The following is a 26,868-nucleotide window of genomic DNA, read 5'->3' as shown; positions in this document are numbered from 1 at the left end:
GTCGGGACAGCAGTGATGCCCCAATCACTGCAGACATTTTGAGAGCAGAGCTGGAATGGGCAGGAGTAAGTGAGGATTGCTTCTGCCCTAACTACACCCCTAGACCACCAGGGATTGTAAACTAGCTTCAGGGCAGACTTTTGGAATGACTCCTTGCAGCAACTTTAAAATGTTTGGATTGATTTAGTCCTGAAGTACTTTTTTTTTTCAAATTCTTTATTCATTTTTCATCTTACATCAAGTACACAATATTACATCATTTGAAACTTTTACACATTACTTGAAATTCATTCAATTATGATTTTACATACATAAATTTATTCCCTCCCCACATAAGACCAATAAAGGAACTTTCTACCCTCCCCCCTCCCACTACGTATAAATGTACTTTCAGTGGAAAATGAGGTCTATTCATTACAATAATTTGTTGTCCTGAAGTACTTCTACGCTTGAGAAAATTATTCTGCAATCCTGATTGAATGGTATTTTGAATATATGAACATTGTGGAGTTTTTTGAGAGACCAATGACTGTATTGTGCCCCAGTTTGCACGATTTGATGTGCTGAATTATGTGGGGTCTTTTCTTCCGAGAACTCTTTCTCCACTTATGTTAGTGATTGCAGTAGTTTTATCATAGGGAGTATATACTATATAAATTGATTTGACACCTATAGTAATGACATACTCAAGAGGCTGCTGAAACAGAATTCCTGAAAAGATTGAACAGTACACCTTTTAGTTAAATATTGCAGAAAATATTCCTAACATCTATAGCGCAGACTCTTGGCAGCCTTTACAAGTAGTTGGCAAAATTAACAATTACATATTGTTAAGGCAGAAGGAACACTCTATGAAAATGACAAAACAATGAAAAGAAATACACAACCAAACTTATGCATTTCTAACTGAACATTATTTTTACTTACCTCCAGGATCAAATAATACAGTTGAAAGAGAAGCAAAAATGGAACAGCAACCATTCATAACAATAATCTAGAAAGAGACCAAATTGAATCACTTCCGTAATAAAAGACGGCAGTTTGACAGAAGTAGCAGGTACAGAAATCTGCCTCCCAATTTGCCTCGGGTCGGTGGCTTGGGGCGCCGCCTCAGGGTGGAGGGCATGGCATGGGGGGCTTTTTTTTAATGGGACAAGTTGTGTTTAACACAGCACATCTGTGCCATTAAAAAAACAAAACCAGAATCCCTAACAGCAATGTCACTGCGGTTAGGGCTTTGCGCATGTGTCAATCGCTCAATGAGTGATTGAATTGGTTGCGTTTGCGAGCAAATCATTTGCATGCAAACTTGTTTGTGCTTCGATCGCTGTTGGGGAATCGGCCAGCAAATTGGTAATACTGACTGACTTTTGTGCATCTAGGCCAAACTCAGTAAAATCATTAGTAAATCTGATAAACAGAGCTGTGGGTTGTACAATTGTAGAAGAAACATGCCTCCTTTCATCTACCTGTTACACCCAGTACAAGCTGTTGAACCAGTACTGAAGTGAAAACATCACAAAGATCTATAGACAACAGACTAAACAAATTATTTTTACCTGCTCTGGATTCACTGGTGTTGCTGCTTTCCCATAAGATGTAAGGAAGTTTGCAATTGCCTCCCTGAAACTGAATCATCATAGAAATAAGTGGGTATTATAAATCAAATAAAATAACTCCTCCAAAACTCTCATCGATAAAAAATAAATGTATTTTCTTTAATACACAACTGCCATTTAAGTATTGCTATTTAGCTGCCATTGAAACACTATATATAAGAAGAGAATATTAATTTCTATACTGTTAAATATATCAGATGAAAGGAACTGAAGCATGATATCAGCAGGGCACATTTCTTGCAACCTTTTGCTGTCTAGTAACTTGATAAACTGATTAACAAGGTGGTTTAAAGGCATTTCATTTCTGCTAACATTTTTCATGTGTGGTTTTCTATACATATATGTATAATATCTGAAACAGGCAGTACACAAAGTCGGAGCAGTTAGGAGAATCTCTAGGTCCACGGAAAAGTTCCAATTGTTCAATGGCTGGTCCCCGACTTCAACCACCCTCCTTCCCTGCCCTGAATACATGGACAAAAGATCTGCTTAACTAAGAACTGTATTTCAGTCAAATAAATGGACACAGATTTCATTTATGTATATACCATCTTCCCAGTCAAATTGGCTAACTAAGATGCAGATACCCCTCCTGCAAAAAGGTATCGATAGCTGCGAGAATAAGGCACAACTGCTTTTATAGAATAGCTTAGAAAGATGGATGATATATAAGGGCTTTGAAACACTATGGGGCTCATAATCGAAAGAGAAAAAAATATCCAAAAACCGGCCTAAGTCGGCACTTGGACAAACATTTCTCAAACACGTCCAAGCGCCGATAATAAAACCGGGTTTTGGACGTATTTAAAAACGACCTAGGCCTTCATAGTGCTGCTCAACATCCAAAGCTAAATGGGGCATTTCGGGAGGCGTGTCAAGGGTGGGATGTGGGCTGGCTTAGATTTAGTCGTACAGCATATATAACCAAAAGTTTAACAACAGAGCCTAGATGGAACTTGGATGTTGTGACTTAGACAATATAAAACATGGGCTAAGTCACAAAAACCCACCTAAACTCACCAGATAAGCACTGCAAACACATAACACAGACCCCCACACACTACCCCAGTGATCACCAACCCCCCACCCCCATAAAAATTTTATTCACAACTTTAAAATTTCAGCTTCCAGACCATCATCACCTGGCCGCCTAGCATAGGAAAGCCTAGTCGTCCAGCCCAGAGGCAGCTTAAGTCGTCTTGGGGGTGGGTTAGGGACCCATAGAGAGGAGGACCCATGCCCATAAGCCCCTGTAATCACTGCATTGATACTGAAACATGTGCACTGCCCTATACACCCTCAAAACCCTTTTTTACTGGCATATAAGTGGCTCCTGCAGCCATACGGGCTATTGGGGTGGTAGATAAGTGGGTCTAGGGGATTCTTGAGGTGGTTTGGGGGGCTTACCATCACCTATAAGGGAGCTATAGTGAGGAGAAGCCATGGCACCCTTTTTGTGAAGTTCACAGCAGTGCCCTGTAAGGTACCCCACTATTTAGGTGGCATGTCTGGGTGTGTAGTCCATCACTTTGCAGACCCCTCCCACGTCCAACAGGGCTTGTTCTAGGCGTTTTGGACTTGGACAGAATGTTGGACGGAAATGTGGTAAAAAGATAGACGATTTAGTGTCTTGGACGATCAGATCGGCAGGACGTATAATTAGACGATTTTCAAAAGTAAAAAAAAGTTGGACGTATCTTTTGAAAATGTGTCTTAGGCTCTTTTTAACTTTGGACGACTTGTGAGATGGACGTAAACGGACTTAGACGTCCCTTTCGATTATGCCCCTCATAGTGTCTGACTTTGCAAGAGCTACTGCCAGGGCCGCCATCAGGGCAGTACTACCAGTCCTGCATTCAGGGGCCCGGAGCTGACAGGGGGCCCGGGCTCCCCCAGGGTCCTAGGCAGTGTTCTAAGGCAGGGGCGCCAGTAGCTCGCCAAGGCAAAGTGAGTCGATCACCCAGGACTCACTTTGTCTTGGCGATCTAATCTATCGGACGATCAGTCTTCCTCTCCCCGACGTCAATTCTGCAGTCGGAGAGGAAGTTCGGGCCAGCCAATCGCTGCCTGGCTGGGCAGAACTTCCTCTCCGACGGCAGAATTGACGTCGGGGAGAGGAAGACTGATCGGCCTGAAGCAGGGAGAGCATGCGTTGGCGTCGGCTTTGGGGCCTGTTATCCATTGGTGGGTCCTGTTCCCCGATGGCAGCGGCAGTGGCTTGGGGAACGGCAGAGAGAAAGAAAGAAAGGGGGCAGGCAGGGAAACAGAAGGAAAGAAGAGAAACAGAAAAAAAGAAAGAAAGGTCAGGGAGAGAGGAAGAAAAAGTTGGGGGAGGGAATGAGGTGTGGAGGAGAGAAAGCATATAGGCTGATAGAAGGGAAGAAAGATTGGATGCACAGTCAGAAGAAGAAAGTGCAACCAGAAATCACCAGACAAGGTAGGAAAAATGATTTTATTTTAAATTTAGCAAAGTGGAGGCAGTATTACCACAGTTTTCAAAGGAATTTGCCCAAATAACTTAATAGTTAACTGGGTAAATTCCCAGAGATGAAAACTTCCCTTCACTTACTATGCACAGTTCTGAATTTATATCTGCTGTCTATATTTTACAATATGGTCCCCTTTTACTAAACCACAATAGTGGTTTTTAGCGCAGGGAGCCTATGAGCGTCAAGAGCAGCACTGGGCATTCAGCGCAGCTCCCTGCGCTAAAAACTGCTATTGTGGTTTAATAAAAAGGATGGAGGGTATATTTGTCTATTTTTGTATGGTTGTTACTGAGGTGACAATGCATAGAGTCATCTGCCTTGACCTCTTTGAAAAAAACCCAGAATAGGAATGATAATTAACATTTTCTCAGCTTATAGTGTGCTTTGTGTTTTTTAATTTTATTGTTGGTAGATCATTTTGACTTGGTCATTTTAAAGTAGCTCACAAGCTCAAAAAGTTTGGGCACCTCTGAGCTAGAGCGTTGAAACTGTGTATTTCTATTTTATCCCCCCTTTTACAAAACTGTGGAGCGTTTTTTAGCGCCAGCCGTGGTGGTAGCAGCTCTGATGCTCAGAATTCTATGAGCGTCAAGGCTGTTACCACTGTGGCTAAAATCCACACTACAGTTTTGTAAAAGAGTGAGGGGTTAGTTTGTGATGACATATTCCATACTAGGCGAAGGTGTTTTCTGTGTTCTGTGTGTTCGAAGGACATGGTTTTCTGTTAGGATTGACGGTGTAGGATTGATCTGTGCTGGTCTGGCTTGTTTAGTTTTACAATGGGTGTATTGATGTACTGCTCACTGCAATATGTAAGATGCTGCCTTTTCCTAGGTACTCATGTGTGACGTGTGGTTTGTTACTAAAAATCATGTTTTTCATACAGATGGGGGGGGGTGCCAAAAAATGATGGGCCCCGGATGTTACATATGCTACGTACGCCACTGTATGTAAAGATACCAGAAAGCTGGCGTAGCAAAACTTTAAGTAAATTGTTATTCTTCTAAGTTTTGAGTATTTAACCCTCCCACAATCTCACGGGCACTCGTTTCAAGTTTATTGAGATTTTGATTTAAACACAATATCAAATATTTTCAATGCGTATAACAAAAATAAATTTGGGGAAATAAATAAAACCATTTGAACAATAAACATACAAACATATCCATAGATGATTAAAATTACATAAGGAGTACAAGGATAAACTACATTTGTTTAAAAATGCATTCTCCGCGCCTGCTCATAAATTTGTTGACTGGAAGGATCCAACAATGTGGCCAGATGTCATTCAGGACAAAGACAGAGAAAGAATTGTTGAATTTGGATTAATGATGGAAGATGATTTAAAGCAAATGGCACAGTCTATGAGTAAAGATCTTGACGGACGTTCTTTTAATGAATATCTCCTCTATGCCAAATCACCCAATGGACGTGAGAAGATTTTACGGGACTGGCTTAGGTGGAGCATTAGCAGAAAAGTATGTGTGTATTCGGCCCATGGAAGAAGGGGGGGGGCGTCGGGGGGGAAGGGGTGCGTGGGGGGCCCAATAGGATTGCTCAGTAAGGGGCCCAGAAATTTCTGATGGCGGCCCTGGCTACTGCTAATGAGGAAAAGATTTTTAGAATTAAGACCTCAACTAAGAAATATTGGAGCAAAATATGGGTTAATATACCCCGCTATTATGAAGGTAACTCAAGGAAATAAAACACTTAATTTTGATGAGCCAGGAAAATTACAAGAATTTTTAAATCAACGTGTGCAGCCAATGTCTTTATAAAACTCATGCTGGATATATTTGAATTATTTAAGATCTTTTGGAAGTTATTTCAATTCAATTTGATTAGTGATGTTTTGAAATTGGAAAGTTACAAAAATGTGTGTAAATACTTGAAGTTTGATTTTATAAACAATTGGTAATAAACGTTTGAGAGAATTCTGGTGACATTTAAAATGTATGGTCTAACAACTACAACCACGAGATATAGAATGGCTGAGTGTCATGCTCTGTAGATGGACAAATGATCTCCTGCCTTAAATACAGAAGTTTAATACCTACAAGAGATTGTTCTTTAAAATTTTATTCATCTTTCCCTGTTATTAGAGACAGCTTCATTTGGAAGTAAAATCTTACCAAATGCACTAGCAAAATAAAGTGATTATGGATAGGCTCTTTGGCTACTGAAAAGCATTTGAGATCACAGCTGTTCCAGCGTGCCTGGTTTGTTCCGGCTCTAGGTTTGATAGTAAGTCTCTTCTGGGATAGGCTTTACCTCAGCTCAGGCGAAAAAGCACCAGTGACCCTTTCCATATCCCTGACAAACTGTAACAAACGCAGAAGGAGGTGAACGAGGCTTTGCTAACTGGAGGGACGCAGATTGCAAATAGAATAGCAGCAGCAATATGGATATATCTCTGAACCTTGTATTTCTTTTTGAAATCATTAATATAAGCAACCTGGAAAGACACTTTATCCTGAAGTCCACGAAATGCCACCTGAAATTGATTATCCTCGAATATGAGGCTATGGAACTGATGATGCAGTATATTTATAGGCTTCAGAAAACGCCTGCTGCCCAGCCCCTCACTCTATGAATGTACAAAGAATTAAACAGGACCTTAGCACCAGATGCTTGAAAAAGAATGAAATACACAGTTAAGCTAAGGTCCTACTTTATAAAAGACAACTCAAACAGTGAGCAAAAAAGGAAGAAAGTAAAATAATCTGATCCAAAATACAAGTAGTACCTAGCTTTTTCTACCAGCTAGATGAGCTGTGAAATTTGGGCTAAATGTTTATGCTGGACCCACGTGGTGATCTCTAGTTTGGTATTAAAAATATATTGATAAGGTACCAGACAAACCGGAAGAGTCTACTCCTGTATTGACGCTAATAATTGGAATATTAACAAGGAAAATTCTATTACATCTGAAAGAGATCTACAATCAACAAACTTGCCAGATTCTTCTAAAGGGAGAGATCTCTCTTAACATGTTCTTCGGAGTCAGACTTTATACTATAAAAATATGCATTGAAAAGATATTTTGATTCTGGAGATGGAGAAGAAATTGGAGTTAAAAAATAGAACATTACTATGGAAGTTCACATTTAAGAATAATCCGGAGGTCTGCTGGGAGAAACGGTCATAAAGCCGATAAGAACAATTGAGCATGTCTGATTAGGATATTGACAAAAATCTTAATAAACAGTGATGTGCCATACATAGAGAGATAAGGGAATTAACTAAAAATGAAAGAATTATCTTAAATATGGATTAATTGATTATTAAGTAAGGGGATTTTAGTTATTAATAAGACAAATTAAATAATGTATATTGTCCTTATTATATATGCTGATTCTGTTAGATCAATTATATTTAACTGAATTTTTTTTTCTTTATATTGAGACTCTTAAGATACTTCAATGGTTAATTTAATTACCATATGGATAGTATTTATTAGATATTGTTAAATAATATAAATATAACAAAATAATATTAAAATATGAAGATGATAAATAAGTATTTTTTAAAAAACAGAATTTACGTATAAGATAAAATGATAGGAAACTAGTAGGAGTCTAATTTGAATTATTTAATTGAATAGAATTGGGTAAATTAGTTTAATGCTCCAATATACTTTTACTTTTCTACTCTTTGTAAAGATTATAATGGTTGTTAAGAAAATATCAATTTAATGATTAGATAATATGATAAAATTAATAAGATGCGAGATGTATTAAGAGATTTTATGTATAATTGTAGTCTGTTAGGGGTTTTTTGTTACTTGGTCTATGTGCGTTCCCAAGTTTTCACGATTAAAAATTATATGGGAGAGGGGAGGGAGGAGGAGGGAAGGAGGAGTTGGGTTAGAGGGAGATATCTTATGTTCAGAGTTTAAAATTTTGGAAAATGGTATATGTTCATAAAAATAAATTCAAATTTTTCTGTTGGTTCATATATTTTAAGGATAAAATTTATAATGGAGATTAAAATCTTTTCATTAAATGTTAATGGCCTCAACCATCAAATTAAAAGGAAAAAACTGCTCACCTTTTTGAAACAACAAAATGCAGATGTATATTATATACAGGAGACACATCTATCAGCTGTGGAGTCAAAAAAATTAGAAGGGGGTTGGGTGAAACATTGTTATTTTGCCCCTGTGGTGGGGAAAAAAAACAGGGGTAGCTATCCTAATAAATAAAAAATGTACAGCTAATTTTCAGTTGATTGATTCAGATCCCTTGGGAAGGTGGTTACATGTGGATATGAGCATGGGAAATAATACCCTGGCATTGTTTAATGTGTATGTCCCTAATTCGAACCAAATTGAATTTTTCAAAACGTTACAACAATTGATACTCCCACTGGCAGCTTCTAATATAGTAGTAGTGGCTGGAGATTTTAGTGCTGTGATGGATCCATTGATGGATAAAAAAAACCTAGTAAATTTATGAAATCATTAGGTTTAGATAATTTGGTGCAATCTTGTTTTTTGAAAGATATGGCGGATACTTCATTTTAATGATCGGGAATTTTCTTTTTGTTCACATGTTCATAAATCCTTTTCAAGAATAGATTATATTTTTGTCTCAAATCAAATAGTTCAGCAGGTGACACAAGCCTCCATAAATCCAATCATTTTGTCTGATCATGGTAGAGTGTGGATTGAATTTAAAATTGCTGAACAGGGTAATAGTAGATCTGTATGGAGATTCGATAATACATTGATTGCGGATTCAAATTTCCTTGAAGAATTTCAGTTAAAGATAAAGGAATTTTTTCAAATTAATACCTCAGAAGAAATTTCCATGGAAATATTATGGGATGCCTTTAAGGCTACCATGAGAGGTCAAATTATTTCATATTCAGCATATATTAGAAAACAACTTAAAAAACAATTTTCTAATTTGGAAAATGAAATCAAGAATCTGGAGTCTAAATTGAATTAAAAAATGGGATCAAAATACTTTGCAGGCTCTTTTAAAGCAAAAGGTAAATATAATGAGATATCTTCAAAGTTGATAAGGAAAGATTTGTTTTCTCAGCAGACTCTGTATTATGGAAACTCAAATAAGGCGGGAAGATTATTGGCAAATTATCTTAAAGCAAATTATTGCAATTAAGGATGAGAAAGGAGATACACATTCTCAAATTGGAACTATTTTAAATCAATTTTTTAGAATTTTTGAATCTAATTAATGGACCGAAAGTTCATATTCAAATTAAAAATAGTCTAGAAGAGCCTATATCATTAAAAGAATTACAAACAGCGTCGAAATCTCTTAGAGTTGGATCCGCTCCAGGTGATGATGGTTTTACGGTAGAATTCTATAAATAATTTCAAATTACCCTATTACCTCATTTATTAAATTTATATCAGACTCAACTAAGGGTTGCATTACAGGTACTATGGCAGAATCTTTAACTATAGTTTTGCCAAAGCCAAATAGAGATCCCACTTTGGTTTCAAATTACAGGCCTATCTCGTTAATCAATGTAGATTGTAAACTTTTAGCTAAGGCATTAGTTTTACGCTTAGCTACGGCTCTCCCCTTTATTATTGATATGCACCAAACTGGGTTTGTTGCTAAGAGACACTCATCTAATAACACCAAATTGGCTTTTCATATGTTGAATTTAACAAAAGCCATGAAAGATCTGGCTTTTTCTGTGTCCTTGGATGCAGAAAAGGCCTTTGATCGGGTGGAATGGACCTTCATGTATCAATCTATGGAATGGTTTGGCATAGGTTCAAGATTTGTACAAATGATTCAAACATGTATAGCTCCCCTGCTGCTAGATTGTATATCAATAATTTCTCAGAGCATTTTAATCTGCAGAGGGGAGTTAGACAAGGCTGCTCCCTATCTCCTTTGCTTTTTGATATTGTATTAGAACCCTTGTTATTATCTATTCAGCAAGTAAAGGAGATACAGGGTATTCCTTATTCAGATCTGGAATACAAGGTCTCTGCATATGCAGATGATATACTGCTTCATTTAAGAAATCCAGAAACAACCATTCAATGCTTACTTGATTTGATAGAGAAATTTGGAAAATTTTCAGGATATAAGTTAAATTGGAGCAAATCAGAAGTTCTTCCACTTAATGTGTATTGTACAAAAGGCTTATTTGATTCATTTCCTTTGTATGGAAGGAGGATGGATTAAAATATTTAGGAATCTGGATAAAAAATACACTGGAAGACACAATGAAAGAGAATGAAAAATCTTTTATTACAGAAGGTAACAGAAATGTGTGAGCAATGGAATCCTTTACATCTTTCTTGGGGGGGGGGGGGGAAGAGTTCAAACTATCAAAATGATGATATTGCCTGTGGTTTGTTATCAAATGGGTATGATAGCAGTTTTTTTTTTCAGGGGTCCTTTTATAAAAAATTGACACTGGACCGGGAAGACAATTTAGAAACATAGAAAAATGACGGCAGAAAAGGGCCAAAGCCCATCAAGTCTGCCCACTCTAGTGACCCTTCGCCTTGAATTTGTTCACCACCCCCAGCCTTTACATCATTAGAGATCCCACATGAATATCCCATTTATTTTTAAAATCTGCCACGCTGTTGGCCTCAATCACCTGCAGTGGGAGTTCGTTCCAATGATCAACCACCCTCTCGGTGAAGAAATACTTTCTGAAGTCACCATGAAATTTTCCTCCCCTAATTTTCAGCGGATGCCCTCTGGTGGACGAAGGTCCTATAAGACGGAAGATATCATCTTCCACCTCGATACGGCCCGTGATATATTTAAATGTCTCAATCATGTCCCCTCTCTGTCTTCGTTCCTCAAGTGAGTACAGCTGCAATTTATTCAGCCTTACTTCATACGGGAGATCCTTGAGCCCCGAGACCATCCTGGTGGCTATCCGCTTAACTAACTCAATTCTCAGCACATCTTTCCGGTAATGTGGTCTCCAGAATTGAACACAATATTCCAAATGAGGTCTCACCATGGATCTGTACAGTGGCATTATGAATTCTGGCATCCTGCTGATAAAACCTCTACGAATGCAACCCATCATTTGCCTTGCCTTGGAGGAAGCCTTTTCCACTTGATTGGCAGTTTTCATGTCATCACTAATGATTACTCCTAAATCCCGTTCTTCCGTGGTCCTAGCTAAGGTCTCACCATTTAACATGTAAGTCCTGCATAGATTTCTTTTACCCAGGTGCATCACTTTACATTTTTTGCATTGAAGTTGAGCTGCCAAGTCAATGATCATTGTTCCAATAGTAGTAGGTCCTGCGTCATACTGTCAGGCATAGTGCTTTTACCTACTATGTTGCACAGTTTGGAGTTGTCGGCGAACAATGATATTTTTCCTCTGAGCCCTTGGGTCATATTACTTATGAATATGTTGAATAGGACTGGACTCAAGACCGAGCCCTGTGGCAATCCATTGGTCACATCTGAGGTTTTGGATTGGGTACCATTTACCATCACCTTCTGAAGTCTACCGCTCAGCCAATACTTAACCCATGCAGCTAGTGTTTCCCCTAATCCCAGCGATTTCAGCTTGTTCAATAACCTGCGGTGTGGGACGCTATCAAAAGCTTTGCTGAAGTCCAAATACACCACGTCCAGGGATTCCCCGACATCTAGTTGTCTTGTTACCCAGTCAAAGAAGCTAATCAGATTTGATTGGCAGGACCTGACCTTGGTAAATCCATGTTGATGGGGATCACGTAGATCTTCTTCATCCAGGATTGTATCAAGTTTCTGTTTGATCAGTGTTTCCATGAGTTTGCATACTATGGATGTGAGACTCACCGGTCTGTAATTCGCTATCTCTGTCCTGCAGCCCTTTTTGTGGAGTGGAATAACGTTAGCTGTTTTCCAGTCCAAGGGGACTCTTCCTGTGCTTAGGGAGAGATTGAAGAGCACGGATAATGGTTCCGCCAGGACTTCACTCAACTCTCTGAGCACTCTGGAGTGTAGGTTATCTGGTCCCATGGCTTTGTTTACTTCGAGTCTTGAAAGTTCGCAGTAGACGCTACTGGCCGTAAACTTGAAGTCTTGAAACGGGTCTTTCTGGCTTTCCCTTGTCCGTAAATGTGGACCGGATCCCGGCGCCTCACAGGTGAAGACCGAGCAGAAGTATTCATTTAGTAGTTCGGCCTTAGAGGAATCCGATTCTGCATAATTCCCGTCCAATTTCCTGAGTCATTCTATCCCATCTTTGTTTCTTTTCATGTCACTAATATACCTAAAGAAGGATTTATCCCCTTTCTTAATGTTCCGCGCTAGATTCTCCTCTATTCAGAGCTTAGCCTCTCTGACTGCCTTCTTGACAGCTTTAGACCTATCCAGATAGTCTTCTTTTGCCTCCTGCTTTCCTAAATGTTTGTATGCAATAAATGCTTTTTTCTTCTCTTTAACGAGGTCCGAAATTTCAGTACTGAACCACTGGGGTCTTTTGTTTCTCCGACTTTTGCTGACCGTTTTTACATAGCGATTTGTTGCTTCATGCAGGGTGGATTTCAGAGTCGACCACATATTCTCCACGTTGTCAGTTTGTGCTTGGTTTTGCAGCTCCCAATGGACAAAATCTCCCATGCGTTCGAAGTCTGTGCCTCTAAAGTTGAGGACTCTCATCAATGTATTCGATCTAGAGAAACCCCACCTGAGGTTAAGCCATACCATGTTATGGTCGCTGGAGGCCAGCGTATCTCCTACCGATACCTCTGTGACGCTGTCTCCGTTGGTGAATACCAGGTCCAGTATCGCCTGGTTTCTAGTGGGCTCCAGTACCATTTGTTTAAGTCGTGCACCCTTTATGGAGGTTAATATTCTTCTGCTGCCAAAGGTAGTCGCAGAGAGTGTGTTCCAATCTGCATCGGGCATGTTGAAATCCCCTAGCAGAACTGTGTCCCCATGCAAAGTGATGTTCTCTCTATCCTCGATCAGTTCTATATCCTTGTCTTCCTGTTGTCTAGGAGGTCTATATACCACACCAAGGTATAAGCATTTTTCGTTCCCTCTGGCCAGGTTCACCCAGAGGGATTCCCCGGAGTATCTAACATCTGTGATTCTGGTAGTCTTGATATTTTCTTTAATGTATAGTGCTACCCCTCCTCCTAACTTGCCCTCTCTGTCATGACGAAGCAGGTTGTAGCCCGGTATAACCATATCCCACCCGTGCGAGTCTGTGAACCAGGTCTCAGATATTGCCACCACATCTAGGTCTGTGATTTGGGAGCGATTTTGGCTGACCCTTACTCCTATGGCGGTTAAAGAAATATGACCACGCGACACCCCTTTACCGGACGTTGCATTGGTTACCAGTGGAGGTGCGTGTGAAATTCAAACTCGGTTGCTTTTGTTTTAAGGCTCTATTTGATTTATTTCCAAATATATAAAAGAGCTTTTGTCTTTTACAACTAATAGACATAAAAGAAGCTCACATTTGAATTTTGTTCCCCTGCCTGTTAAAGGATGTAAACTTAAAAAACATCATCAGCATCTTCTTTCATACCAAGCAGCAGCATGGGGCAAAGAGTTAGATCAGCTGCTTATGCTTTCTGAAATTTATGGGGAATTTAGAAAACATTTAAAAACATTGAAATATTTAGGTGGTTAATTTGTGAAATTTTATTATGCAATAATCAGATCTTTTAGGGTTTTTTACTCATTGGTTTTAACTTTCTAATTCTCTTCAGTTCTATTGTATTTTAAACAATGTATTTGTAAATGATGTAAACCGCATAGAACTTCACGGCTTTGCAGTATATAAATAAATTGTTATTATTATTATTAAATATATACTGGACAACACACAAGAAATAAAAATTCCAGAGTGCAAACTCACTTTTTTTTTTTTAAATGTTGCCATATATTCAATATCTGCTTATGCTCAACTAAACGTATGTATACTAAGTAAATGGGTTCTACTTTTTCCCCCTGAAGGCAATAAGTTTGCTGCAAATCTTCCAAAATGTTCTTTCATTTGAAGGAACAAATTTCTCAGTTGGTTAATTCAATAACAGGAGATTAAGGCTCCAGGCAGCATCAGTAACACCGATTCTTCCTTTATTTTACTGGGTAAATACTCCCAGGCTAGCTTCCTAGCTACTAAAAAAACATTTTTTTTCCTTACCTCTAAGTTTCGCTTCTAGAATCTTCTCTGAAAATACCAGAGTAATCTTATATAATCCCCTCCTTTTAATAAGCCATGGTAGAGCTTTCTACTGTGGCCCGGAGTGCTACATACTTAGACATTCATAGAATTCCTAGGCATTGGAGCATTTAGCCCCCTGGTCTTGGTAAAAACTTCTACTGCGGCTTAGTAAAAGAAGGCCAATATTAGAAACTATTTCCTGACCTCTTATCAGGCAAAGCTCCTGCTGTAAATCATGAGGAAACAAGTGATTCATGAAAGTTTTCAAAAGATGTACAGTAGCTAAGACTTACGCTGCAACATTTGTTAGCTGTAGAACCAAAATTTAACAAACTAAACATTGAAAATTCCATTTTATGATCATAACATTGCAGGTATTTTTCTCTTACCTTTTAATGCCCACTGTATCAGAATATTGCAACAGATGGGACTCCACATAGTTCATGCCAGGTCTTGTGAGCTGTTCACAACCAAATATCATTGTTGGTAAAAAAGTTATGATTAATTTTCTTCTAGAATTGTTATTACTTCAAGTAAGAGCAAAGATCATCTGTATAAATCTGAACTGGCAAAAACAAACAAAGGGGCCTCTCCACTGGTGTTTTTGATGGATTTAATTGCTGTTTAAATCTTTTATTAATTTTTCAAAGGGGTTATTCCATGTCAAGTGATCAAGGGCTCCCTGCATGACCATCACGGATTTTGATAAAACTTTATGCACAAAGTCCCACATGTATCAAACGAACTTTGGTAAAGTTTTAGTTTCGCCTGTGGAATATTCGTGGAGATATAGCCATTTGTTTGACCCCATACTGCAATGACATACAGTACGACAGTGACATTCTGACAACTTTGAGACACAATATCTCACGAGCTATGTTTCCAAAAAAACTGAAACTTAGCTACCCTGCACAACTTTTGGAGCTCTATTCAGTGCTACCAATAATAATTTTTGTCGTGAATGGCTGAATTACAGTAAACTTGGCCGAAAAAATTAGTGCTCCAAAAAAAGTCAAAGTTTGACATTACTTAGCTCCCACAATAATTGAGTAATAAATGCGAAATTTGGCGCATAATGTCTCAGTACAACGTTGTTTTCAAAAGTACAATTTCAACCTCCAAGCTCTTTCCATTAGTTTACAAATTAAGTGTAAAGTTGCTAATTTGTGTAAAAAGGCCAAAAATAGGGTATTTTCAGCCTGCTTTTACAGAAAAATACCTTTCAGAAACTCTTTCAAATCAGTCTCATTAGAAAGAGCATATTTCAAACCCCCTAGAAAAGTGGGCTTCATTTTTCAACGCAGGTTAACAATGCCCGAAAAAGGGGGACAAAGTTGGGAGATGTCACCATGGCAACGGCCTACGTTTCAACTTACAATTATGTCACTTTTCACACTGTTTTTCCCTGTTTATTTTTACTCAAGCTTTGGGTACAATTATAGTGTTCTTAATTAATGATTATTCCTAACTAGAAATTGAGGTGATAATTTTGTTGCATGCAGATCACAAATTACAATCTCTACTTTCTTGGAAACTAAATCTCTCAATATCTTAATTCACTCTCTCATCATTTCTAAACTGGACTATTGTAACGCGCTTCTTATTAACATAACCCAAAAAGAAAATAGACGTCTCCAAATTATCCAAAATACAGCAGTTAAATTAATATTTAATGCAAAGAAATTTGACCACGTTTCACCTTTACTAATTAAATTACACTGGCTGCCCATAACCCATCGAATTACCTTTAAAATATTATTTTTAGTCTATAAAACATTAAGCACCAATGAACCTCAATTTATCTCAAAAATGATTGTCCCACATAATTCTGCTCGTTCTCTAAGATCTTCTTCATCTAATTTGCTTTCAGTCCCATCACTAAGAATCATAGGTACTAGACGCAATGACATTTTTTCAGTAAAAGCTCCCACACTATGGAATGCCCTCCCAAATTTTATTAAAAATGAAACCGACCTTGTAGTATTTAAGAAAAACTTGAAAACATATTTATTCCAGGACGCTTTTGACCTATAAAACACCGTCCTTCTAGATTTCTGTATTCTTCTTTCTTTTTTCTCTTAACCCATTATTACCTAATTTGTTTTTATCCTTTGATGTCAAACTCTAACAAATAATAAGATTGTAATTTCTCCCCTCCCTTCCCACCCTTTCTTGTTTGTCAATCTTCGTTTGTCCTAAAAATGAATTTAGTATATTAAATGTATGTCTGTCTTTTAAGTGACCTTGTAACCTAAATTGTATTACCACACTCTGATGGTTTTTTAACTGTACATCGCTTAGATATCTTGATAAGCGATTCATCAAATAAAGGTAAACTTGAAACTTGAAACTTTTCTTTTTCAGATCCACATTATTATTAATTCAGTTTAAAATGGATGCCAATGAATCGACTAATAATAATCCTTTTCTGCCAGACTGTGCCATTGGGCAAAAATTGTTGTCAAAGTGTCATGACGGCACATTTTATTCTAAAAAATGTGGGCTCATTTTTTTACATAATTTGTCAACCGATGAAAAATTGCTTATCACTCGGCGCTCTGAAGTTGAACTGATGGATAAAGACCAAATCTGCCTCCACCACAAAGCAAAGTATCTCGACAAATACGAATTAAAGCAAACATCGTGTTGTAATCCATTTGAAAAGAAAAATCACATTGTTCAAAGTGGATTGTTAAAAGTCGATCTTGCCATGTCTAATGATTTTAGAAAAGTGGCAAAAATAAATATCAAGCCAGGTCAGAAACTTTGCAGTAGGTGCAAAGCCCAATACGTTTCAATGAGTGAAGCTACTGCAGCATCTTCATCTTCAGACGATTTTGATATCAGCATCTCCGATGCAGTTGATCAAAGCTTGACTGCTTTAGGAACCTCTCCATTGAAAATTCGAAGGTTAACTAGTAGAGATAAAGCCGGCTATGTGATACGAAAAATTGAACGTGTGCAGAATGTGATAGCCAAGAAGATTACATCTGCTGCTGGAGTTTCAGCTGAAGAAGTTGGGCCGTCTCGTCAGTCTGTAGAATGCAAGTTATGTGAAGATTACACTGACCTCATTGAAGAAATGAAAATGAAAATTGCAATATCCAACAGGTCAATGAAAGTTCAATTATTGACGATGGCCCCAAAAAGTTGGTCAATAAAGGAAACAGCAATGAAGTTTGGCGTTTCAGAGCGCATGGTCAGAACAGCCCAAAAAGTAAAGAAAGAGAAAGGCATTTGTTCTATACCTGATGCAAAAATTGGCAAGTCCCTTCCAAAAGAAATTGCAAATAGAGTTCAACATTTTTACGAAGACGATGAATTCAGCAGAATATGTCCTGGCAAAAAAGATTGCATTTCAGTCCGCCTTAATGGTTTAAAAGTACAAAAGCAAAAGCGGCTGCTGTTGTGTAATTTAAAAGAGCTGTACGTGGCATACTGTAACAAATACGGAACTGAAATTGGTTTTTCCAAATTCTGTGAGCTCAGGCCAAAGTGGTGTGTAACCGTTGGTGCATCAGGTGCACACTTCGTGTGTGTCTGCACGATACATCAAAATGTAAAGCTCATGCTACAAGGCGCCAATGTCAAAGAGAACTACAAAGTTCTTATGGAAAAAACTGTGTGCGACCTAAATGTCAAGGACTGTATGCTACAACGATGTCAAAACTGCCCTGGTGAAGAAGCACTAACAGCATACCTGGAAGAAATATTCAAGGATTTAGATCCAGAAGAATCAATAGAATTTAAGCAATGGGTTCACGCTGACCGTGAAACATTAGAAACAAGCGTACTAACCATGGACAACTTTATTGAAAGACTTGCAAGCAAGATTTAGAAGTTGACAAGCCACCATTTCATTTCAAAACATCAAAGTGAATATTTGAAGATGTTGAAGACAGGCTTAAAAGAAACGGAAATGATCGTTTTGATGGATTTCGCTGAAAATTACTCATTTGTTGTACAGGATGCCGCCCAAGGCTTTCACTGGGAAAATTCACAAGCTACGGTACATCCTTTTGTTGCATATTACCTCAATGAAGTGGGCACATTGCAAGTTGTAAACTGTTGCATTATTTCTGATCATATGCAACATGATACAATATCTGTACATGTGTTTATTCAAAAGTTGATCGAATTTTTGGTAACTCAAACAAACATTACCAAAATATACTACTTCAGTGACGGCTCAGCTGCACAATATAAAAACTACAAGAACTTTGTGAATTTGTGCAATCACAGAAATGATTTCAACATTGAGGCTGAATGGAATTTTTTTGGAACTAGCCACGGAAAATCACCCCTGCGATGGAGTTGGTGGAACAACTAAACGACTGGCTGCCCGGGCTAGCCTCCAACGGATCAACGGATCAAATATTGACGCCAAAGGATCTATTTAACTTTTGTGACCAAAATATACACGGAGTTAAATACATTTATGTTCCAAAAGAAGAAATTGAAGAAAGCAAAAAGTTTCAAGAAGAAAGATGGCATGAAAGCAGCACAGTAGCCGGTACCAGAGAGCACCACCAATTTGTACCAGTCGACTCAAACTCGGTTCGTGTCAGCAAAGTTTCAAATGACACAATAAATTTTGTTGCCAAAATTTCTGATACTGCCATTCCAAATTTGAAAGTGTCCGAAATCTTTCCTGGTTGCTACGTTGCCTGTACTTACGATAATCAATGGTGGATAGGCAACGTTGTTGAAGTCTCAATTGAACAAAATGATGCATTGATAAAATTTATGCATCCTCATGGTCCAGCTCATTCGTTTTATTGGCCAGAAAGGCAAGACGTTTGTTGGGTTCCAGAGCAACACCTCATCTGCATGCTTTGTGCCCCTTCAGTTACATCATCCGGCCGCCAATATCAATTTCCAGAAACTGCATTGAAGAAAGTGGCTCAAAAATTTAACAGAATGTTATAAAGATTGCTGGCAATTAAAATCAAAGTGGACTTCACTTCGGCTTGGGAACCATATAAGATACCCAATTTAGGCTTGGGAACCTAGGATAAGAACATAAGAACATAAGAAATTGCCTCCGCTGAGGCAGACCAGAGGTCCATCTCGCCCAGCGGTCCGCTCCCGCGGCAGCCCATCAGGCCCATTGCCTGAGCAGTGGTCTCAGACTATCCCTTAACCTACCTCTACTCCTATCTGTACCCCTCAATTCCTTTATCCTCCAGGAACCTATCCAAACCTTCTTTGAAGCCTTGTAATGTGCTCCGGCCTATCACAGCCTCCGGAAGCGCATTCCATGTATCCACCACCCTCTGGGTGAAAAAGAACTTTCTGGCATTTGTTCTAAACCTGTCCCCTTTTAATTTCTCCGAGTGCCCCCTTGTACTTGTGGTTCCCCATAATCTGAAAAATCTGTCCCTGTCTACCTTTTCTATACCCTTCAGGATCTTGAAGGTTTCTATCATGTCTCCTCTAAGTCTCCGCTTTTCCAGGGAGAACAGTCCCAGCTTTTTCAGTCTGTCAGTATATGGGAGGTTTTCCATACCCTTTATCAGTTTAGTTGCTCTTCTCTGGACTCCCTCAAGTACCGCCATGTCCTTCTTGGACACCCTAATCATTGGCTTTGGAACCAGAAAGATACCAACAAAAGGCTTTGGAACCTTGACAAAGAAACCAAATGCGAGGCTTGGGAACCTGGATGAAGTGGCCCACCCGTGGCTGGTATTGCACAGCTATCGGGCGTGACCCCTATGGCGATGGGGTTGCCAGTTCAAACTCTTGAACTGGTAGTGACAATGTCACCATGGACCAACGCAATAGAGTAGTAGTAATACTACGTCAATACAAAACTGTAACTTTAAAAATGACAGAACTATGTTGAAATAGAGGTTGTTGCCGTGGCAACGTCTCCCAACTTTGTCCCCCTTTTTCAGCCATTGTTAACCTGCGTTGAAAAATGAAGTCCACTTTTCTAGGGGGTTTGAAATATGCTCTTTCTAATGAGACTGATTTGAAAGAGTTTCTAAAAGGTATTTTTCTGTAAAAGCAGGCTGAAAATACCCTATTTTTGGCCTTTTTGCACAAATTAGCAACTTTACACTTAATTTGTAAACTAATGGAAAGAGCTTGGAGGTTGAAATTGTACTTTTGAAAACAACGTTGTACTGAGACATTATGCGCCAAATTTCGCATTTATTACTCAATTATTGTGGGAGCTAAGTAATGTCAAACTTTGACTTTTTTTGGAGCACTAATTTTTTCGGCCAAGTTTACTGTAATTCAGGCATTCAATCAGTGCTCGGCAAAAATTGTTATTGGTAGCAATGAACAGAGCTCAAAAAGTTGTGCAGGGTAGCTAAGTTTCAGTTTTTTTGGAAACACAGCTCGGGAGATATTGTGTCTCAAAGTTGTCAGAATGTCATTGTCGTACTGTATTTCATTGTGGTATGGGGTCAAACAAATGGCTATATCTCCACAAATATTCCACAGGCGAAACTAAAACTTTACCAAAGTTCGTTTGAGACATGGTGGACTCTGCATATGAAGTTTCATCAAAATCCGTGATGGTCATGCAGGGCACTTTCCAAGAATCTGATCACTTGACATGGAATGACCCAAAGTTAACAAAAATGCAGTACAGTATTTACACAAACAGCATTATTCATATATGCATTTATAATCAATCAAAATCCCCATAGCATGATAACCCCCCCACCCCACCCAACCAATATCTTGCAAGAGAATAAAACCATGACATAAATATCTCTCTCCCACCCTCCCTCCCCCTGGGAGTGTGTGCAATATACCAACAGGATCACAGGGAAACCCCTCCCCCCAACAAAACCAATTACAACGCATCCATAAAAGATATCAAAATTGCTAACATATTATAAAACACACTTCAGGCACTGTCAAGACACTTGGAAGCAGCATAATTTAAAAAAAAATAAAATAAAATAAAACCAGTCTTAAGTCCGTTTTGGGCCTGGGGCACTAGTTGTCCAAAACTGGCAGTGTCTAAAGTCCATTGTCGAAAAATACGTCCAAAATATATATTTTTTTCAAGAATCATCTACTTCTACATCCAGCCATTTGATCGTCCAGACCACTAAGTTGTCTATCTTTATACCACATTCTCGTCCAAAAAATCTTCTATGTCCCAAATGCCTAGAAAAAGACCTTTTGGATGTGGGAGGTAGTAGCAAAGTGATTGACTGGCCACCCAGACATGGCAAAACAGTAAAGGGCACTGTTGTGAAATTCACAAAAAGGGTGCCACAAACATTTCACCACAACTCCCTTATAGGTCATGGTGAGCTCCCCTAAAACACCCCCAAAACCTACTATACCCACCTGTCTACCACCCCAATAGCCCTTATGGCTGCAGGTGCCACCTATATGGTAGTAGAGTAGGGTTTGGTGGGCTCACATTTTTCACCATGAATGCAGTGGTTAGAGTGGCTTATGGGCCTGGGTCCTCCTTTCTATGGTTCACTAGCTCACCCCCCCCCCCCCCAGACTACTTAAGTCACCTCTATGCAGCTCTACTAGGCTTTCCTATGCCAGGTGCATAGGTTCTGGAGGCAGGTATGTACGGGGTTTTTTTTATTCACCATGTACGTTTGTACATTTTTATTCCGATTTTTATGGCAGGGTGTGTGTGTGTTTGAGGGGGTTCAGTGATCACTGGGGGAGTGTATAGGGGTCTGTACTTTGTCCCTACAGTTGTTATTTGGTCACTTTGGATACCTTCTGGGCACTTATCTATTTTTAGATTGCCTAAGTCACAACATATAAGTTCCATCTAGGCAGTCTTATTAAAAACTTTCGATTATCACTGAAGGGCGACTAAGTCTAGGTCGGCCTAAATCCAGTCTACCTCCCACTTTAACCACTCCTTGAAAAATGCCCCTTTTTACTCTGGGCGCACAGTAGCAGTCAAAAGGCCTAAGTTGCTTTTAGATACGTCTAAAACCTGTTTTGATTATCAACACTTGAACGACCTGCCATGTCGTCCAAGTACCTCTTTAAATCTTTGCCAAGTCGTCCAAGTACCTATTTAGGAGGGTTTTAAGACTTATTTCTGTTTCAATTATGAACCTCTTAGTCTGCAAGTGGTAGATTATCAGACATCGTACAACTCTGCCAAGGCATCTATTATTATTAAAAGGCCGCTGTGTCATGAGGGACAAAATCTTATTTTTATTCAGAAAACTATTTGCTTGGTTGACATTTAACATCATACTGCATTTATAGAACTGAAATCTTAGTTGTCAACTCACTTGCTAAAGTATCAGAACTATTCAACTTTTGATCAACATTTTCATCAGAAAGGAAACAATATTTACATGTACAAGAATACTTACCCTTTCTTGCAATAAATCAAAACAAAGTTTGTTTTCACTGGTACCAAAATTCAGAATGCCCTAAAAAACAGATCATTTAATTACAGACCAGTAACAAAGAGCATATAAATCCTCCTGTGCATTCATCTTCAGACTCTGATAAAAGCTATTAAAGTTAAAAAAAAGGCCCCATTTAAAAGTTCTACTAAGGGGTCCTTTTATCAAGCTGCGCTAGCGGGGTTAGCGCGGACATTTCATCACACGTTAACCCCTGCGGCAAGCAAAAAAACTAACGCCTGGTCAATGGAGGCGTTAGCGACTAGTGCGGCAGGCGGTTTAACGCGCGGTATTCTGCGCATTAAACCCCTACTGCGCCTTGATAAAAGGACCCCTAAATGTATATACATGTTTATTTAGGCTATTTAAACTATAGGATTAGTTGCCAGCTATGACAGATTTGGGACTAGAAAATGAATTTTTCAGTATTCTTGCTCGCCAGCTGTTAAAGATGCCACTTCTTGACGCTCACTCTGTACAACTGACACCAGTAAACAAGTCAGCAAGATTTTGCTAAAGGATTAGGGGCCTCCATAGATACCATCCAGCACAGCTCCCCAAACATCGTTTTCTCATAGGCTATCACTCAAAGAACAAAATCAGTTTAACTTATCCCACTATTAACAAAATTACAATGACACAAGCAATTTCAGGTTTCTGTGTACAGTTGTAGCTCAGCAACAAAAAAGTGGCTTGTGTACTACCAAAATCATATTTTCTACTTAATGGCTTTAATAGCTTTTGCAATCACTAAACTCACACAGGAACTGAATTGGTCTGAACAATGTGTTCAATATCTGCATATAAGTTTTTTTGTATAGACAGTACAAGGATAATATAAAGTGTGCCAAGCAGTTAAGGCAAAAATACGTAAACACATTGCATTTGCCACCTAGTATATAAAAAGATATTACTTGTGCTCAAATAGACGTGTAAACTTTTAGCACAATGGGGCGCTGAGACCTTTCATTCTTTCTTTGCTTCCTGCTCCCCCTGTCCAGCAGTACCCCTTCCCTGCTCCCATGTCCAGCAGTAGCCCTTCTCCCTTCCTTTTACTGCCCCCTATCCAGCAGTACCCCTTCCCTGCTCCCCCCTGTCCAGCAGTAGCCCTTCTCCCTTACTTTTACCTTCCCTGACGCCAGGCCAGGTGCGTACAAGCGCTGGGACCACAAGCCTTCTCCCCCTTGCAATCAATACTGATGTCTGAGAGGAAATTCCAGGCCAGACAATCGCTGCATGGCTGGCCCGGAACTTCCTCTCTGATGTCAGAATTGACGGCAGGGGGAGAAGGCTTGTGGGCCCAGCGCTTGTATGCATCTGGCCTGGCGTCAGGGAAAGCAGGGAGAAATCGGTGGAGGGAGAGAGAAATTAAGACAGAAAGAAAGAAAAAGGGGGCAGGGAGAGAGAAAGACAGAAAGAAAGAAAAAGGAGGCAGGGAGAGAGAAAAAAAGAAAGAAAAAGGGGGCAGGGAGAAAGAAAAAGTTGGACTCATGGATGGACAGAGATTCTGGTTAGGGAATGGAATGAGATCTGGAGGACAGGCAGAAATAAATAAATATTGGATTTACAATCAGAAGGAAGTGCAACCAAAGACTTATGAAATCAGACAGCAAAGATAGGAAAAATGATTTTATTTTAAGTTTAGTGATCAAAATGTGTCCGAATTTATATCTGCTGTCTATATTTTGCACTATGGCCCCCCTTTTACTAAAGTGCGCAGGGAGCCTATGAACGTCGGGAGCAGCGCTGGGCATTCAGTGCAGCTCCCTAAAACCTGCTATCGCGGTTTAGTAAAAGGGGAGGGAGTATATTTGTCTATTTTTGTATAGTTGTTACTGAGGTGACATTGCATATTTCAAAGTCATCTGCCTTGACCTCTTTGAAAAAACCCCAGAATATAAATAATTAACATTTTCTTCAGTACAGCATGCTTTGTGTTTTTTGAAATTTCTATTGTTGGTAGATCATTTTGACTTGGTCATTTAAAAAGTAGCTGGCAAGCCAAAAGAGTGTGGGCACCCCTGACCTAGAAGTTAAGTCTTTGTCTCAAGAGCCTGCTTTCAAAACCGAGGTAACCAGATTTGCAGGGGGAGATATTGTAGTCTGTTAAGTTTATTTAATTAATTCGTTTTCTATCTCGTTTTCCCCAAAGAGCTCAGAACGGGTCAGATGGTGGTCTCTGCAGGAGGGATGGGAGAAAATTGTAACCTGAAACCACAATTGTCAAAGCTTCGGGAAGCGGATTTTTAAGGGCGTGTGGTTGAGGTCCCCGAGATCCGTATATTACCCAGTCCCTTATAATCCTACGCAATCACACCCAAGGCCGGCGCTACGGGGTTGCAGAACAGGGAAACGTGTCTTTTTGACTTCCATACCACAAGCAGCCTTTCTTGTTTACGTTCTGACCCTCTACGTATCTTAACATCTGCCCTAGTCCTATCTCACCGTTTTAGGGCTGCGGACACGGTTACAAGGATGCTCTAAACACAGGCATAAAATTACGATAACAAAACAACCTTTCCTGAATTTGTTTCTACAGTTCCCGGAAAATGCAGTACTACGCATAGGCAGCGCAAGAGGCGCCACCCTTCCGAGATACGGGGTAGAACCAGGACACGCAATGACGTCACAGCCCAGCCGCTGGAACCTGTTCCAGCTGGTAAACGAGTACCAGGCAATCTACCGCAAGTACCAGTAGGGATGCGCTCAGCCCGTTTAACATCCACCCCCCCCCTCTTCCTCCTCCTCCTCCATACCTCTCCCTTCATACCTGTGGATTACAGTCCGAATGGAACGGGTCCTGGATATACATATCAAAGCCTTTACTTGCGGCACCGGTTCCGGGGCTGCCAGTAACGCGAGCGCCTCGAGCTGACAGATAGCTCCCATGGCTGCACATTTATCACAAATGCGCTTTTCAACTGAAAACACGATCAACAAACCGGGGGGCAGCAATAGCGGCCGCCTCGCCTGCCTCGCACGTTTTAAAGAACGGTCATTACGTCACAAAGGCTTTTGCTCATCCATTGGTTGAGCTCCCGGCAAAAGCTGACCAACCACTTGATGCCGGCCTACTCAGTCTCCGCCTCCTTTCTTCTCCTAATGGTAGAATGGTTAAATTTTTTTGGAAGGGATTGAGACTTATGTACCACCTTTTTGTAATTTTGCAGCCCCTTTCAAAGTGATTTTTACAGACAGGCACTTCAAGTCCCTGTGGGCTCACAATCTATCTAATGTACCTGGGGCAGTGGAGGATAAATGACTTGCCCCAGGTCACAAGGAGCAATGTGGTGCTGAAGCTGTAGCTCTAACCACTCGCCTCCACCTGTACAAACTTGATTACAGGTACATGCCGGTCGAGAAAGCTTTCTTAGACGCCAGAAAAAGGGAACCTTATAATGTTTGCTCATTCAATTACAATCCCAAACAAACCTTACCATGTCCTAATTGATGATGCGAGTTAGGCAGAATATACTGTGGTAGGGCCACCACTAGTGCTGTCCGATTCAGGAAAAAAATTTGATTCGATTCAGCCTATTGAATTGATTTTTTGGTTCGATTCGATTTTCCTGCCCAAGTGGATGTTTTTTTCAAATATCCTGGTGGGTTTATTTTATAACCTCTTCACCCACTTTGCCCTCTCCTGGCGCTGTGGTGTAAACAAAATAAACAAACAAAAAACACTTTTCCTCTCTCTCTTAAATCCTAGCTCACATTTGTGGTCTAACACCATAAAATAGAAAATAAAATTATTTTTTCTACCTTTTGTTGTCTGATCATTATTCAGATCTTATCGGTCCCAGGCTTCAGTTGTCTTCTGCTAACTTGCTTCTTCCTTCTTTCTCCATGCTAACCATCTATCTTCTGTCTCTGTTCTCCCCTGGCGGTCTGAAATCTTTCCTTTTTTTCATCTCCATCCACAGATCCACCTTTTCTGAATTACCCTTTCATCCTTCATCTCTCTCTCCTTTCCCACCACCCCAGGGTCCACCATTTCTCCCTTTATCTTCCCAACTACCCTCCTATCCAGTATCTCTATCCCCCCTCCACACCATTCCTTATGTCCAACTTCTCTCCCTTTTTGTTCCTTCCCTCCCTAAATCCCATTGTCCACCATCTATCTCCTTCTCCTGTTTTTTAGCTCCTTATTTCTTCTATCCTTTCCCCCATCTCCCCTCTAGTCCATCTACCCCCCTCCACCACGTTCATTTCTCCCATCTCCCCATCTCTCCTCCAGTCCACCAACTCCCCATCTCA

At 39.7% G+C, this 26,868-nt stretch overlaps 1 protein-coding gene across 2 annotated transcripts in view; it reads right to left on the bottom strand.

Annotated features, from left to right (window-relative positions):
* LOC117354165 (1-aminocyclopropane-1-carboxylate synthase-like protein 1) overlaps positions 1-25,589 on the bottom strand; it is a 64,804-nt gene extending 39,215 nt beyond the window's left edge. Inside the window, exons 1-5 of one of the 2 annotated variants that reach the window (XM_033931145.1) lie at positions 25,382-25,589; positions 22,576-22,635; positions 14,635-14,705; positions 1,560-1,629; positions 928-994 (exon numbers count right to left, since the gene is read on the bottom strand). In XM_033931145.1, coding sequence (XP_033787036.1) covers positions 928-994; positions 1,560-1,629; positions 14,635-14,705; positions 22,576-22,635; positions 25,382-25,510 — 397 coding nt within the window. In that variant the 5' untranslated portion in view covers positions 25,511-25,589. Of the gene's footprint in view, positions 1-927; positions 995-1,559; positions 1,630-14,634; positions 14,706-22,575; positions 22,636-25,056; positions 25,192-25,381 lie in introns of those variants that run through there. The other variant, XM_033931146.1, reaches the window with a different exon arrangement.
* Between the last annotated feature and the right edge of the window lie 1,279 nt (positions 25,590-26,868).

The sequence above is a fragment of the Geotrypetes seraphini genome, chromosome 2 (assembly GCF_902459505.1).
Source record: "Geotrypetes seraphini chromosome 2, aGeoSer1.1, whole genome shotgun sequence".
Taxonomy (NCBI): domain Eukaryota; kingdom Metazoa; phylum Chordata; class Amphibia; order Gymnophiona; family Dermophiidae; genus Geotrypetes; species Geotrypetes seraphini.
Note: the sequence above shows the minus strand (reverse complement) of the source record. Positions and strands in the feature narration are given on the sequence as shown.